We start from the raw sequence: 13,766 nt of genomic DNA, 5'->3' as shown, positions 1-13,766 counted from the left end.
AGGTTTAGAAGGAAAATAAATACATGAACTAAAAGAAAATATTAAACAAACCCCTATTCAGCTGCAACAGCCACAAGAAGAGCTGAAATGTTATTAGAGGATGTTCAGCCACAACTTGATGCTGCTATTTGTTATTCTCAGTTCAGCAGAAAACAAGACTTAAGTTTTCTTTTAAAGTTGTTAATGTTGAAATAAATGCATGTTCAGTGGAGGTTTAGAGATTAGGGCATTTTGCACAATTTCCTTCATTATTTTGGTATCAGACATGTGGACCTCGGCTGGTAAGGAGCGAACGTTTACCGGACCTCAAGGAATTTTAGTTGAAGACTCCTGACCTAGGCTATTAAGTCTTGTTTTTAGAAGAAACGTAACCAAATTAAGTTACGCCTAAAACTGGAAAAAATGTCTGAAAAAAAAGAAATTTGAATTCTTAATAAAGAGATAAAACTTTATTCAAGTTTAGAGATTACATTTTATTAAACATGTTTTTGGAAAATGTGTAAAAACAGATAACAAGGTTATCAAAGGGACTCTTCTTATCCATTTTGATTTAAGAATGTTTAGATATTTGTTCTGGAAAACGTGCATGTATTTTTATTGATCACTCTTTTCAATCAAACAGGAATAAGAAGTGAGGAGCGGCAGATTCTGGAGCGTACGGGATATTTCCAGAGCATAACGGTTGGCGTGGCACCCATCGTTGTGGTGATCGCCAGCGTGGCGACGTTCTCCACCCACATGTTGCTTGGCTATGACCTCAATGCCGTACAGGTACACTGCTGAGTATAGTAATATATTGTAGTGTTGTCATTACCACAGTAAAATGTACTCGGGCATTTTTATGCTTTTTCAGGCATTCACAGTCGTGACTGTTTTCAATGCAATGACGTTTGCTCTGAAGGTCACACCATTCTCTGTCAAATCTCTGTCAGAGGCATCTGTTGCTATAGACAGGTTTAAGGTGAGCTCTCTCTTTCATTCTTCTTTCTCTCATCTGTCATTATCCGGTGGTGTGTATGTGTCAGCTTTTTAAAATAGGCACTTACTGTCCTTCCCACTAAATGAATTTATGCATTTTCTCTCTTTTTTCATGGTTCTTCAGAGTTTGCTCCTGATGGCCGAGGTGAAGATGATACGCGAGCTGCCACGGAATCCTTCCATTGCCATAGAGATGACCGGTGCCAGTTTGGCATGGGAGACGGGGAGTCACAGTGCCCAGCCTACGCCCCGTGGAACACCCTACGTAGGCCTGGGAATGAAAGGGTGTCGAAAGAAACGCAGCCAACAGGATGACACAAGACATCATAAGAGGTTGGAGGAGGAACAGAACGGCCATTTGTTGAATGATGTGTCTGGAGACATGACCGCCAGCCCTGATGATCACACCCTACAAGTGCCAACCATCAGCCAACGACTGCAGAGAACTCTTCACTGCATCGATCTCACTATACCAAAGGTTCTTGGTTTACTTTATTAGTTTTCATAGTTATTTGTGAAATGCAAGTTGCAAAGCAGCTTCCTTCAAAACTGAAAAGAGATGGATAAGGAAAAGGTTGCTTATAATCTCTTTGGTGTTTTAATCCACAGGGGAAGCTGGTTGGAGTCTGTGGCAGTGTGGGAAGTGGCAAAACATCTCTCATCTCTGCCATTCTTGGCCAGGTGTGTGTTTATTGTTCTCTGAATGATGTCATTTATGGTGATGTGGTCTTATCTGATCTATAATGGATCCATTAGATATATTTAGAAATCCTTTTTTCCCACACATATCCCAGATGACCCTTTTAGAGGGGACCATCGCGGTTGATGGAGATTTTGCGTACGTGGCACAACAGGCCTGGATTTTTAACGCCACCTTTCGCGACAACATCCAGTTCGGGAAGGAAATGGAAGAAGAGAGGTAAGGACCAAACAAGGTGGAAATGTGACCCTATAACGTGTCCATTTATTTTGGTTGAGTGAAATGGCAGTGTTATGTATACCGTGAATGAGTCTAAAAAGGGACTGAAGCACTGATACTGCTTTTCCACCGGGGCTTGTGCCGGAGCCCAAATCGGAACCGGGCTGCGCTTTTCCACTCAAAAAATTTGTGGGCGGGTGCCAAGATCCTGGTTCTGAACTGGCCCCGAAACCTGGCTGGTCTCGAACTGGGAACCAACGTCGTCAGTAGACGGAGCTTTCTTTGGTTACTGCAGTTTGAAAGGTCATTGCGTAGCAACGGCAATGGAGCAAGAAAGTTTTACAATGTTCGTAATATTAGTGTTATTTTGTTACTTAATGTATGTATGTATTAATGTACATTTAACTTAAATGTATGTGGTTGGTTAATAATGTTTACTGCTAAAATTAAGCGATTTATGCAAGTTGATGTTTAGGCCATGCGGGAAAGGTGAAATCGCCCACATCTTTCCCTCCACAAAAAACACTACCAAGACAGTTCACATATCAAAGTAACGTGTAGAATGAAGGTGTATCAATGCACATTTCCCGCTTGTCCTGTGTAAAGTATCGCAAGTTTTTATATTTTATGATGATGCCGGTGATGATGCCGGTGGTGAAGATGCAGGAGTTTACCCGGGTGGGCAGCTCCTCGTGTGAGCTGCCTCCGTAACGCAAACGCCACACATACACGGGATGATCAAAAGTTCAGAGATATGCTCATCATAAATAACGGGAAACTTGCTTCACTACTTACTAAGTTGCTGTTTTCTTCAGGGTACAGCTAACTAATCTCCTTTATAGTAATGGAGTGCTTTTAAGAGTTCTTTAAGTGTGCGTTAATATAAAGATAAAAAGTTTCTTACTTCTGGAATAATTTACTAATAATAATCACTCATTTAACGCCTATTTTCCAAAATATTTAACCTTTATTGCACGCATGAACAAAAAGCGCACTACCTTGAAAAAACAAGTAAATGTGAACATCTTGGTTGCCTTGCGTTTGACAAAACGGGAATATAACTCCAAGCTTGCCCATCTATATCAGTCAATAGATGGACAGACATGATGGTTCAGAAGAATATCCAGTCATGACTTTAGAGTCGGGAAATGTGTGGTCTAGTGGTCTGTTGCAGTCATTAGTTGTGTGCTCTTTTCTGACAGACAAAGACTGTTATTGACTACGAAATTTAGAAGGTAAAATAATATAAAACGACCACTTGATCAAAACTATTGATGTCGACTAATTATCAGCATCAACGGCGTCGATTATATTGACCAATCGTGACAGCCCTAGTGGAAACGCGAGCTGAGAGAGTTAAAAAGGGCCGCTCGCACATTTGAGAATGCGATGCTGTGACTCGGCACAGAGATAAGATAACCTTCAGCATTTTGACCATTTGATATTGAATAGCCCAGTGCTTTTTCATAAGACATATCCTGTTTATTTAAAGTGATAGGCCCAAAAAGGAACATGCCGTCCTCATTTATTGACCCTCTTGTCATTTCAAACCCTTATGACTATCTTTCCTTCGAAGAACACAAAAGAAGATATTTTGAAGTTGGTAACCGAACAACACTGTCCCCCATTCACTTTTATTGTATGTACAGAAAACCAATGCAAGTGAATGGGGGCTAGTTAACAACATTCTTCAAAATATCTTCCTTCGTGTTCTGCGGAAGAGAAAAAGTCATAAAGGTTTGAAATGACAAGAGGATTAGTAAATGATGATGGAATTTTCATTTTTGAGTAAAATATAACTTTTTTTTATTTGAACATTCCTGATGTTTTACCGTAAAGAGTAATAATTATTATTATCCTCGACTTAGGTATCAGGCTATTTTGAGCGCTTGCTGTTTGAGACCAGACCTGGCTATTCTCCCTAATGCCGACCTGACTGAGGTAAGACTTGATAAGCTACACCTAGTAATAAGTTCACACACTTAAGCCATACAATATTGTGTGTTAGACTGCATGTTGTGTTCCATATCTCATGAAAAACAATCAAAGTTTCATAGAGCAACACAGAAAGCTGTTTGTTTTTACTACATTGTGTGATTCAAAGTCAAGGGACTCACGTATTTTGATTCCGCGTGTTAGATTGGAGAACGTGGTGCCAATCTGAGCGGCGGTCAGCGTCAGAGGATCAGTCTGGCCAGAGCCTTATACAGCAACAGGGACATTTACATCCTGGACGACCCTCTTAGTGCCCTGGACGCCCATGTCGGAAACCACATCTTCAACAACGCCATTAAGAAGCACATGCGCGGCAAGACCATCATATTCGTCACTCACCAGCTTCAGGTATTTTACACTTATAGACGCAAACCTTATGTGGCCCGAACTTAACTTTGTAGACTACTTCGAAGAATCAATAACTGTTGAGTAGTTTTCATTTCATTTAATACAATAAAAATACAATAAAAAATTCATGTAAATTACTACTACTACTATAAATAACATATGAAGTCAATTGTGATATTGGTAGCAAACACAGACTTCTTTCTTCAAGTAAACACAGTCAAAGTAATCTTTAAGGGAAAATTCACATAAGAATATAAATTCTGTCATGATTTACTCTGTATAAATGGCTTTGTTCGGTTGGATACAAATACAGATATTTGAAAGAATGCTTGTAACCAAACAGTTCTTGGCCACCATTGACTACCATAGTAGTCAAAATAGTTGAACACAACAGAAGATATTTGGAAGAATGTTAGCAGCTGACAATTTGCCTAAAATAGAAAGAAAAAATGATTGTATATTTTTTGTTCTATTGAACACAAAACTAGATATTTTGAAGAATTTAGGAAAGCAAACAGTTCCATTTAGTTTTTTCAACTATGGTAGTCAATGATGTCACTTTCATTTTTGGGTGAACTATCCTTTAAGTAAACGAAACAATGAGATTGAAGTGTTGGGTGTCGCGGAGCCTGTGTGTGTGTTAAGTGATCTTTTATGTTTACTTCTAAACGTAAGTAAATAGTCTCAAAATATAAGTGTTACTCGTAACTGTATCGTTTACCGACATGTAATAACCCACTGGAGTCGTGTGGATTACGTTTATAAACGATGGATGAACTTTTACGAATGTAAAAATGGGAAACTATCTAATGCCATAACAACACTAGGGATATGATTTAACATGACTTTGATTGTGTTTGGCTGAGGTAAGGACGTAATACTCCTAGGATTTCATTTTTGGGTGAACTATTCCTTTAAAGGGGTCATATGGCGCAAATACGTGTTTTGTTGTCTTTGTTGTGTTATAAGTTGGCCGTAGATGTATTAGACACGTAATATTGCAAAAATTAAAGTGTCGGAACAAAAGATCACCCAGACCTGTTTGAAACACCTCGTGTAACCACACCCCCACAAATCTACGACAGTTCGTGGTATGAGTTGACCAAGATCGCCCAAATGTATACGCAAGTCAGTACTGTCAGTATAGTTGCTTTGGAACCTGATGTTCCAAATATGGTAAGAGTACATTTCCGTCACACGCTTGAAGTATTCGACCAACTGGTTAACTGGCCGATCATTGCACACCTTGCTTTTTTAGAGCGATGAGCTTTGTAAAATTCCACACATTTCAGAGAGGCGGGGCAAAGAGGAGATACAAATGTGGAAAATACAACGTTTTTGAACCTTAAATCGTGTATACACATTGCATTACATCTAAAACAAACGAAAATATTCGTTTTAGCCGTGTCATATGACCCCTTTAACCCTGCATTAAACCACATGATCCACCGTTTTGCAGATACACAATAATTGGGCATGTTTCTTGACTAAATGAACATGCAGTAATAGCTCAATGTGTTCGTAAACATATGTATTAAACTCTAAACCTTTCTCGCCACTGTAGTACCTGGTGGACTGTGATGATGTGATCTTAATGCGTGACGGCAGTATCACAGAGCAGGGCAGTCATGAGGACCTGATGAATCTGAACGGAGACTACGCCGCCATGTTCAACAGCCTGCAACTGGGAGATTCGCCCATAATCGAGGTCAGTGTCTGGGCACCTGATCAACTGTTGTAGTCAGACAGAAAAAGATTCAGCCATAAAACACGAAAACAGAAAAAGTCAAATATGTTTGAAAAATGTTGTTGTGAAAGTCTTAAAATGCTTTGGGTCGCCTCAGGTGCCGCATAAGAACGCCGGGAGCTCCCTGAAGAAACCTTTAGAGAAAAACAAGGCTGGATCCATCAAAAAGGAAAAAACGCCCAATGAGGATAATGGTATGAACATGTTAAACTCATGTTTTTTCATGTTATGTCTCATGTATAACCTGCAGATTTCCACACATTTGCTTCTTTTCTCCAGGTCAGCTGATGCAGGTGGAGGAGCAAGGGAAGGGCTCAGTGCCCTGGGCGGTGTACAGCGTATACATCCAGGCTCTAGGAGGCCTGCCTGTCTTCTTTTTCATCCTGGCACTTTTTGTTCTCAATGTGGGCAGCACCGCCTTCAGCAACTGGTGGCTCAGCTACTGGATCAAACAGGGCAGCGGGGTAAGAGAGTGTGGGCGGTTTGAACAAAAGGCACAGAGTATTCCCCTCTGTCAGCTTTGAAATCCCTTCGTAACATCTGATTCAAAGAAATGTCCCAAGATGTTTTTCTTAGATTTGGTTCGATGTCCACATGCATCACGCAATACACTAAATGATTTGACTAGCGTAAAACGTACAAATGATCAATATTGAGATCCAGCGACAATGTGTGTGATAGTGGAAACAAGAAAAGGTCGAATACCTGGGGAAGTGTTGTGTCATAAAATGATGGAAAACCTCATCAATGGTGGGGAAAGACATAAAGGCGCACGGTGTAGGGAACGAACCCATGACCTTGTGGTTGTTAGCACCATGCTCTTACCACTAAACTACAGCAAAGCTTTAAGTGTCTGATAAACGCAAAATTGATAACGTAAATTGTATTGTATTAAATATAACTGTCTTATTCAACAGAACACAACAGTACAGGTTGGAAACAGTTCAGTGTTGAGTGAGAGTATGAGGGATAATCCTCAGATGCATTATTACGCTGTCGTCTACACCATGTCTATGGTTGTCATGCTTCTTCTCAAACTACTGCGAGGCATCGTGTTTGTCAAGGTGAGATTTCTTTAACCTCATAAACTGAATTATGGATACACCGCACCTCAATGGTGACATTTGTGTCTCCTTGTTTAATTATTAGGGAACTCTGCGTGCCTCCTCGAAGCTCCACGACGAACTTTTCCAAAAGATCCTCCGCAGCCCCATGAAGTTTTTCGACACGACACCCACGGCTCGCATACTCAACAGATTCAATAAAGACATGGATGAAGGTAAACGCTCATCTGGATATTGTATGTTGTACAATCGACTTGCCGAAAATGTTATGATTGCCTTTCCCTCTCTTTTCAGTGGATACACGTCTGCCGTTTCAAGCTGAGATGTTCATTCAGAACGTGATTCTGGTCCTGTTTTGTCTGGGCGTGATCAGCAGCGTTTTCCCATGGTTCCTGGTGGCAGTGGGGCCACTGGTGCTTCTCTTTACTGTGCTGCACGTTGTGTCTCGGGTCTTCATAAGGGAACTCAAACGATTAGACAACGTCACACAGTCGCCGTTCCTGTCTCACATCGCCTCCAGCATTCAGGGCCTCACTACAGTGCACGCTTATGGGAAAGAGGAGGAATTCCTGCTCCGGTATTACAATACGATACTACTTGTTTCTCTACTCGAAGCATTCATTGAGCTGGGTTTATATGTTTTGTGCTTTTTTTCCCACAGGTATCAGGAACTGCTGGATCAGAATCAGGCTCCCTTCTATCTGTTTAGCTGTGCCATGCGATGGCTGGCTGTGCGTCTGGATGTCATCAGCGTGGCTCTCATTAGCATCACGGGTTTGATGATCGTCCTCATGCACGGAAATATTCCTCCCGCCTATGCAGGCCTGGCCATTTCCTACGCCGTGCAGGTGAGTTTTCAAATTGAGGTCCTGGACCTCTAGGAGGGCTCTCAAAGATTCTAGAGGGCTGAGAAAATCTCAGAGAAACAAAAACTCTATGGAACATTATCCTGTTAATGGAAATTCCTACAGTACAAATATTTAAAATAATACACTGTCGGAAAAAAGTACAAAATACAATACAATACACAGCCATATAGTTTGTAAACACAAACTTTTATTCTGCAAGTTATCATAATCGTTCGACAGCCCTGAAAGGTACACAATATGTATTTCGGGTTCAATATTATATATTTTTTTACCTGTAGAAGTACAAAAAGGAGCACTTAAGGGTACCACCCCAGTGATGGGAAAAGGTAAAACTTGGTAAAATAAGCTAAAATAACAAAAAATGAAGATAGCTATTATGTGTTTGATTATATTCAGATGTATGCTGAGGATAATCGGGGGTCTTAAAGTCATGTATGTAATGTGTGCATTGCGTTACATGCATATGTTTCTAACTCACTAGTGCCTTCGCATTGCGTGCATTCGAGTTTATAATATGTCCGGCGGACTGCCCCTTGTCGTGGCCATAGGCCGTTGGTGGGACAGCCGTTCTGGACTTTGACAGAATGTCCTGCTGGTCAGTCCGCCCCTGGTCTTAAGACAAACTATAACTAGAACAAACACTGTCCAAAATAAACGGTAGCGAAGCCAAAGGGACGGAAACATGATCAAAAAGCGAGAAGCAAACAACACTCTCTATTTTTGACACCCGAGTCATTATATAGCCTTTGTGGTTAACAGGTGCTACTATTACTGACAGTGATTGTCACATTAATGACGCAAACAGTTCAGAGCCAAATAGCACAATGTGAAAAGAGACGCGTGGGAAAAGTACTTGAAAGTTGGACCTGAAACACCTGAAAATGTTTTGCTTATAAATGATTGACAAGGTAGCGCTGTCAGTTAAGGGATAGTTCACCCAAAAATGAAAACAATTGTTACTGTTCCTTTAAAATTAGATAAGAAAACTTATATAAAGGATGCTGACTGCTAAATATCTCTTTGGTCTCTCACAGCTCACAGGATTATTCCAGTTTACCGTTCGCCTGGCCTCTGAGACTGAGGCTCGGTTCACCTCAGTAGAGAGAATCAATCAATACATCAAGGTACTGGTCCTACAATATTTGATTGACAGCTCCAAGTAATCTATTTCATTCAGTTACTCAATGACTTGAGTACAGGTTTATTCAGAATAACTCTGTCTCCTAGTCTCTGTCTCTGGAGGCTCCAGCCCGGGTGAAAAACAAGGCACCCCCAGCCGACTGGCCCCAGGAGGGCGAGATCGTGTTTGATGGAACAGAGATGAGGTACAGAGACAACCTCCCGCTGGTACTGAAGAAAGTTTCTTGCACCATTCGACCGAAAGAAAAAGTCGGCATTGTGGGACGGACGGGCTCAGGTCAGTCTCGCTAACAGCTAGCATACCTCTGCTAAGTATTCGACTGTTAAAGATAAATACGGTGTGGGTGCAATCTGTCCTCAGGGAAGTCTTCTCTTGGAGTTGTACTCTACCGGTTGGTTGAACCTTGCGGTGGCTCCATTAAGATTGACGGCATCAACATCTGTGACATCGGCCTTGCAGATTTGCGCAGCAAGCTGTCAATCATTCCACAGGAGCCAGTGCTTTTCAGTGGTACCGTCAGGTAGGCGCCGGGGTACTTCTCTGACTGTATTCCTACAGGCGATGTCTCATGACTCCTGTGAGGGCCTCGTAGTGTTTCGATGGTGAATGATAGGGAACGCTTTAGACAACATAAATATGTCTGTATTTGACTGTGAAACACAAGAGAAGATATTTTGAGAAAGGTACGATGGAGGGGTACCGTGCGGTTTGGTTGTTTAAAATATCTTCTTTCGTCTTCTGCAGAAGTAAGAAAGTCATACAGGTTTGGAATGACGTGAGCATGAATGAATGTTGTGTTCTTTTTCAATAGATCCAACCTGGATCCTTTCAACCTGTATTCTGAGGAGCAAATCTGGGACACCCTAAAGAGGACACACATGAAAGAATGCGTAAGTCAAAGAGATTGAAGTTCAAGTGATGTATCGTGTATAACACTTACTCGCAAAGTGGTTTTATGTTGCAAATTCGTTTTTTGTTGATGCGTCTCTTCTATTCTTCAGGTTTCTCAGCTGCCATTGAAGCTGGAGTCCGAGGTGGTGGAGAACGGAGAGAACTTCTCTGTGGGTGAGAGGCAGCTGCTTTGTGTAGCCAGAGTTCTACTGAGACAGTGCAAGGTGAGTTTTACCAGCATCTCATGTTTTTTAAGTTTGGCTTTTATCTTGTCCATGATAGAAAGAAATGAGAGTATTAGTAGATAGCTCTGACCAGACTCTGTCCCATTTGACCAGGTCAATTACTTTGTTTTCTCACAATTTTTAGATCCTGATCCTGGACGAGGCCACGGCGGCTATGGACACGGAAACAGATTGCTTAATTCAGGAGACGATTCGTAACGCATTCCAGGACTGCACCACTTTGACCATCGCACACAGACTGCAGACAGTACTCAACTGTGATCGTATCATGGTGCTAAATCAGGGCCAGGTACATTGTCTTCATTTTAAAACCCACACAAAATCAAAATGGTTTACTTTTTCTTTTGTAAAAAAAGTAAAATTACAAAATTACAATATGTTACAATATACAATAACAAGGTGTAGCTTGATGATACTGTGAGGGAGTGTGGAATAATGGGAGTTTTAGTCTTTAGCTCCACTGCCTATAGAAATCAATTCAATGAGGCTCACAAATCACGTTCATAGATGACACAAAGTTTTATAACTGTTATGCGCAGATCGACTGGCATAAGACATCGAAGTGTCACAAGATCGACTCGATGGTGCTCTTTTCGAATGATCCTTGCTTTATTTGGGCTTATCCGCAAAATGTTTTATTCAAAGCGATTTTACTTTACATAATTGAAAGATTGGCACAATTTTCCATGGTGTCTGATATGAAAACTATTAAAACATTTCTGTTAATTCAATTCAAATAAAAAATTGACCTAAATATTATTTGAAAACTTGCTAAACTAAAATAGAAATGTTATTGTATCAGGCAGTAGAACTATTAACATTTTTTTTTATAAATAAAAGCTCAAATAAAAATCGTTTAACTTAAGTAATAAGCAAATAACAAAATTGCTAAAACATTCAACTAAAATGAAGATGAGACCTAAAAATATACAAATTAAAGGCAGTTCAAAATATTTCAATAAAACAGAAAACTAAGTCGAAAACTATGGACCACTTTGGAGAGTGTAAAAAAATCTGGAAATGTAAACAAAACGACTTGCTTTTTCCGTTTTTTAAGTTTGAACCAAATACAACCAACAGAACACTAAATCAAAATTGCAAACAAATATCCTTAAGATGTACTAACATACATTTTAAAGAAATAAAATTCAAAAATGAAACCGGAGTTGGTGCTGGACCAGTGTTTACGTCTTGCAAAGTGGTCTATAATAAAAACTGCAATAAATATAATTCCTTTTTGATGAAGTAAGCTCGTTTTCTGTGCTTCTTCTATTACACTGACTTCTGGCCTTTTTTTGTCCCCCAGGTGGTGGAATTCGACGAGCCGTCCAAGCTTCTGGCCAACGAAAACTCTCGCTTCTCTGCAATGCTGGCAGCGGTGGAGAACAAAATCTCCGTAAGAGGCTAAAGGACGTCCTGGCCAAGGTTCCGCTCCCGAGGACCGGCGGGAACATTCTTCATTGATATTCCAGTCATCGCTGCTTCGATGTCGCTCTCTCCTTCAGCCCCCCAGGGACCTTTGGAGGGAGATTATTGTATTTCCATGAAACTCATGGGCTGTCATTAGGGGCACGCCTGCTAAGATGTACTTCTTGTGTAAGCTTAAAAGGTTAGGTCAAGGAACGCTGGAATGCTATTTACGTAACAGAGGACGAAATGTAGATCCATCCACGCGAACGGTGCGTTTCACTGAGTATAATCTCTGTTTATATGAGTATATATATATTTACAAGTTGGGCGCAGAGTCTCCTTTTGTACCGATTCTGCAGGGTATGTACAGTAACGTGTAAAATATATATATACATACACACACATTCAGATGTATCATCTTTCATTACTGTTTCATATTTTTGACAACTTGACCGTCAAGTGTAACTGTTGTCTCGTGAGAACCCTGAACTCTGGCACAGGTGATGTTGAACGAGCTCCAGAGAAACAGTGCTGGTTTTTTACTGTATCCTGGTTCGGCACACCGAGGATTCAGTCGTATAGCTAAGAGGCCTTGTATATTTATAGCTAATTTCCACTGTTATCATTTTGCCTGTACCTTTTATAGTTTCCTCTTACGTGGTCAGTTTTGCTTGGTTTCGTATGAATGCATTCTTATTTTGATTGCACTTTGCGTCCACTGAGGATCTGCTCTTCTGTGGGTAGACCTCTTTACTTTTTACTTTTTAAGAGATGCTAGTCGAGCATAATGGCTTGATTTGCTTAACCGGTCCTTTTGTTTTGTGTGTGTGTGTGTGTGTTACATTGTCACAGCACTGGTACAAAGAGATGACGAATAAATGAACCTCCTGCATCAGGTTGTGATGGTCTGCACGAAGGGAAATCTGGTTTCCGACACATCCCTCGTCAGATCCAGTTGGTTATTTCCGTTATTTACATAGCCTTAGCATGGTTTCTTAAATGCCTTGTGAAAAGGGTGGAATGAGAGGAGGGAGCACTCTCCACAGTTTTAATAAATTTATTTTAGGTTTACACTTGTTGTGTCTGTGTTTTTGTAATATTGAGATGGGATGAAGTTTATTGTAATGGGATATCTGACGGATGCCCAAGAGTGTCTGTGATCATTTGAGTTACTGTGGCGAGATCTGAATTAAAGCGCTTTTACTTTTTTCAAATCATCCTGGTATTTTTCTCTTTAATTAATTAAATAACGAATGTTTACTTTATGGAGCACCAAATATTACAAGTGTGAGTCACATGCTCATTATTCTAAAATATCACATATGCATCCATAAACAACAATTAAAACTGATTTAAAGAAACGTGTCACTCCAAAATAAAAAGTCTGTCATCTTTTATGTTGTTCAAAACCTGTTTACGACTCTTTCTTCAGCGGAACACAAAAGAAGATATTTTGAGAAATGTCTCCATGTTCTTACAATGGAAGTCGATGGGGACCAGTGTTGTTTGGTTACCAACATACTTCAAAATATCTTCTTTTGTGTTTTTAGCGAAAAAAAAGTCATTGGTTTGACTAATTAATAAATAAATCATGAAAGAATTTTCGTTTTTGGATAAACTATTAAATTAATAAAAATGTATCATTCATAAATGAATCTACATCTCTTCACTAAAGAAACTAAGGTAAACAAAATCAACAAACCCATGTTTATTCCCATTGCAAACATAAAAGAAGGCAGGACAGTGTCCAGAATGACAGGGGAAACCAACACTCCCATTACGGATGACATCAGAGCACCTGTAAATGGACCTGAACACAGTATCATATGTTTGTACAGGATACCTCCTCATTCCTCTGTGTCAGTCAGTTGCTTCAATAGTTTATTGACGATTACAGTTGAAATTATTTTGGTTATACTTTATGGTATAAGATATTTTTCTAATGACCACTCCAAGAGAGGCTTGGGGTTAAAAAAATAATCACAATTGTTGTTTTGGAGCAGTATTGTGCTTTCGAGCAAGACACTTCAATTATAGTTCCCAAAAAATGTAATTCGGTCATCTTGATTATGTCCTTAAAATGAAAATTCATGTAACATTTGTAGCATTGGTTGGTTATCGAGACCAGTTTTGGTCTCAGGACTGATCTTGTTCCACCT

The 13,766-nt window shown here is 40.1% G+C and overlaps 1 protein-coding gene across 2 annotated transcripts in view; it reads left to right on the top strand.

The window, feature by feature from the left end:
* Positions 1–12,678, top strand: part of abcc5 (ATP-binding cassette, sub-family C (CFTR/MRP), member 5) — a 28,250-nt gene extending 15,572 nt beyond the window's left edge. For both annotated transcript variants that reach the window (XM_056766942.1, XM_056766943.1), the window contains 21 exons: positions 623–771; positions 854–961; positions 1,103–1,456; positions 1,588–1,659; positions 1,773–1,897; positions 3,766–3,838; positions 4,037–4,240; positions 5,805–5,948; positions 6,085–6,181; positions 6,267–6,451; positions 6,905–7,051; positions 7,137–7,266; positions 7,346–7,628; positions 7,713–7,899; positions 8,955–9,044; positions 9,148–9,337; positions 9,422–9,581; positions 9,873–9,951; positions 10,063–10,176; positions 10,322–10,486; positions 11,504–12,678. In XM_056766942.1, the coding sequence (XP_056622920.1) occupies positions 623–771; positions 854–961; positions 1,103–1,456; positions 1,588–1,659; positions 1,773–1,897; positions 3,766–3,838; positions 4,037–4,240; positions 5,805–5,948; positions 6,085–6,181; positions 6,267–6,451; positions 6,905–7,051; positions 7,137–7,266; positions 7,346–7,628; positions 7,713–7,899; positions 8,955–9,044; positions 9,148–9,337; positions 9,422–9,581; positions 9,873–9,951; positions 10,063–10,176; positions 10,322–10,486; positions 11,504–11,605 (3,158 nt within the window). In that variant the 3' untranslated portion in view covers positions 11,606–12,678. The remainder of the gene's footprint in view (positions 1–622; positions 772–853; positions 962–1,102; positions 1,457–1,587; positions 1,660–1,772; positions 1,898–3,765; positions 3,839–4,036; positions 4,241–5,804; positions 5,949–6,084; positions 6,182–6,266; positions 6,452–6,904; positions 7,052–7,136; positions 7,267–7,345; positions 7,629–7,712; positions 7,900–8,954; positions 9,045–9,147; positions 9,338–9,421; positions 9,582–9,872; positions 9,952–10,062; positions 10,177–10,321; positions 10,487–11,503) is intronic.
* Positions 12,679–13,766: the final 1,088 nt, after the last annotated feature.

The sequence above is a fragment of the Triplophysa dalaica genome, chromosome 14 (genome assembly GCF_015846415.1).
Source record: "Triplophysa dalaica isolate WHDGS20190420 chromosome 14, ASM1584641v1, whole genome shotgun sequence".
Taxonomy (NCBI): domain Eukaryota; kingdom Metazoa; phylum Chordata; class Actinopteri; order Cypriniformes; family Nemacheilidae; genus Triplophysa; species Triplophysa dalaica.
The sequence above is the reverse complement of the archived record's forward strand: the minus strand, read 5'-3'. Positions and strand labels throughout refer to the sequence as shown.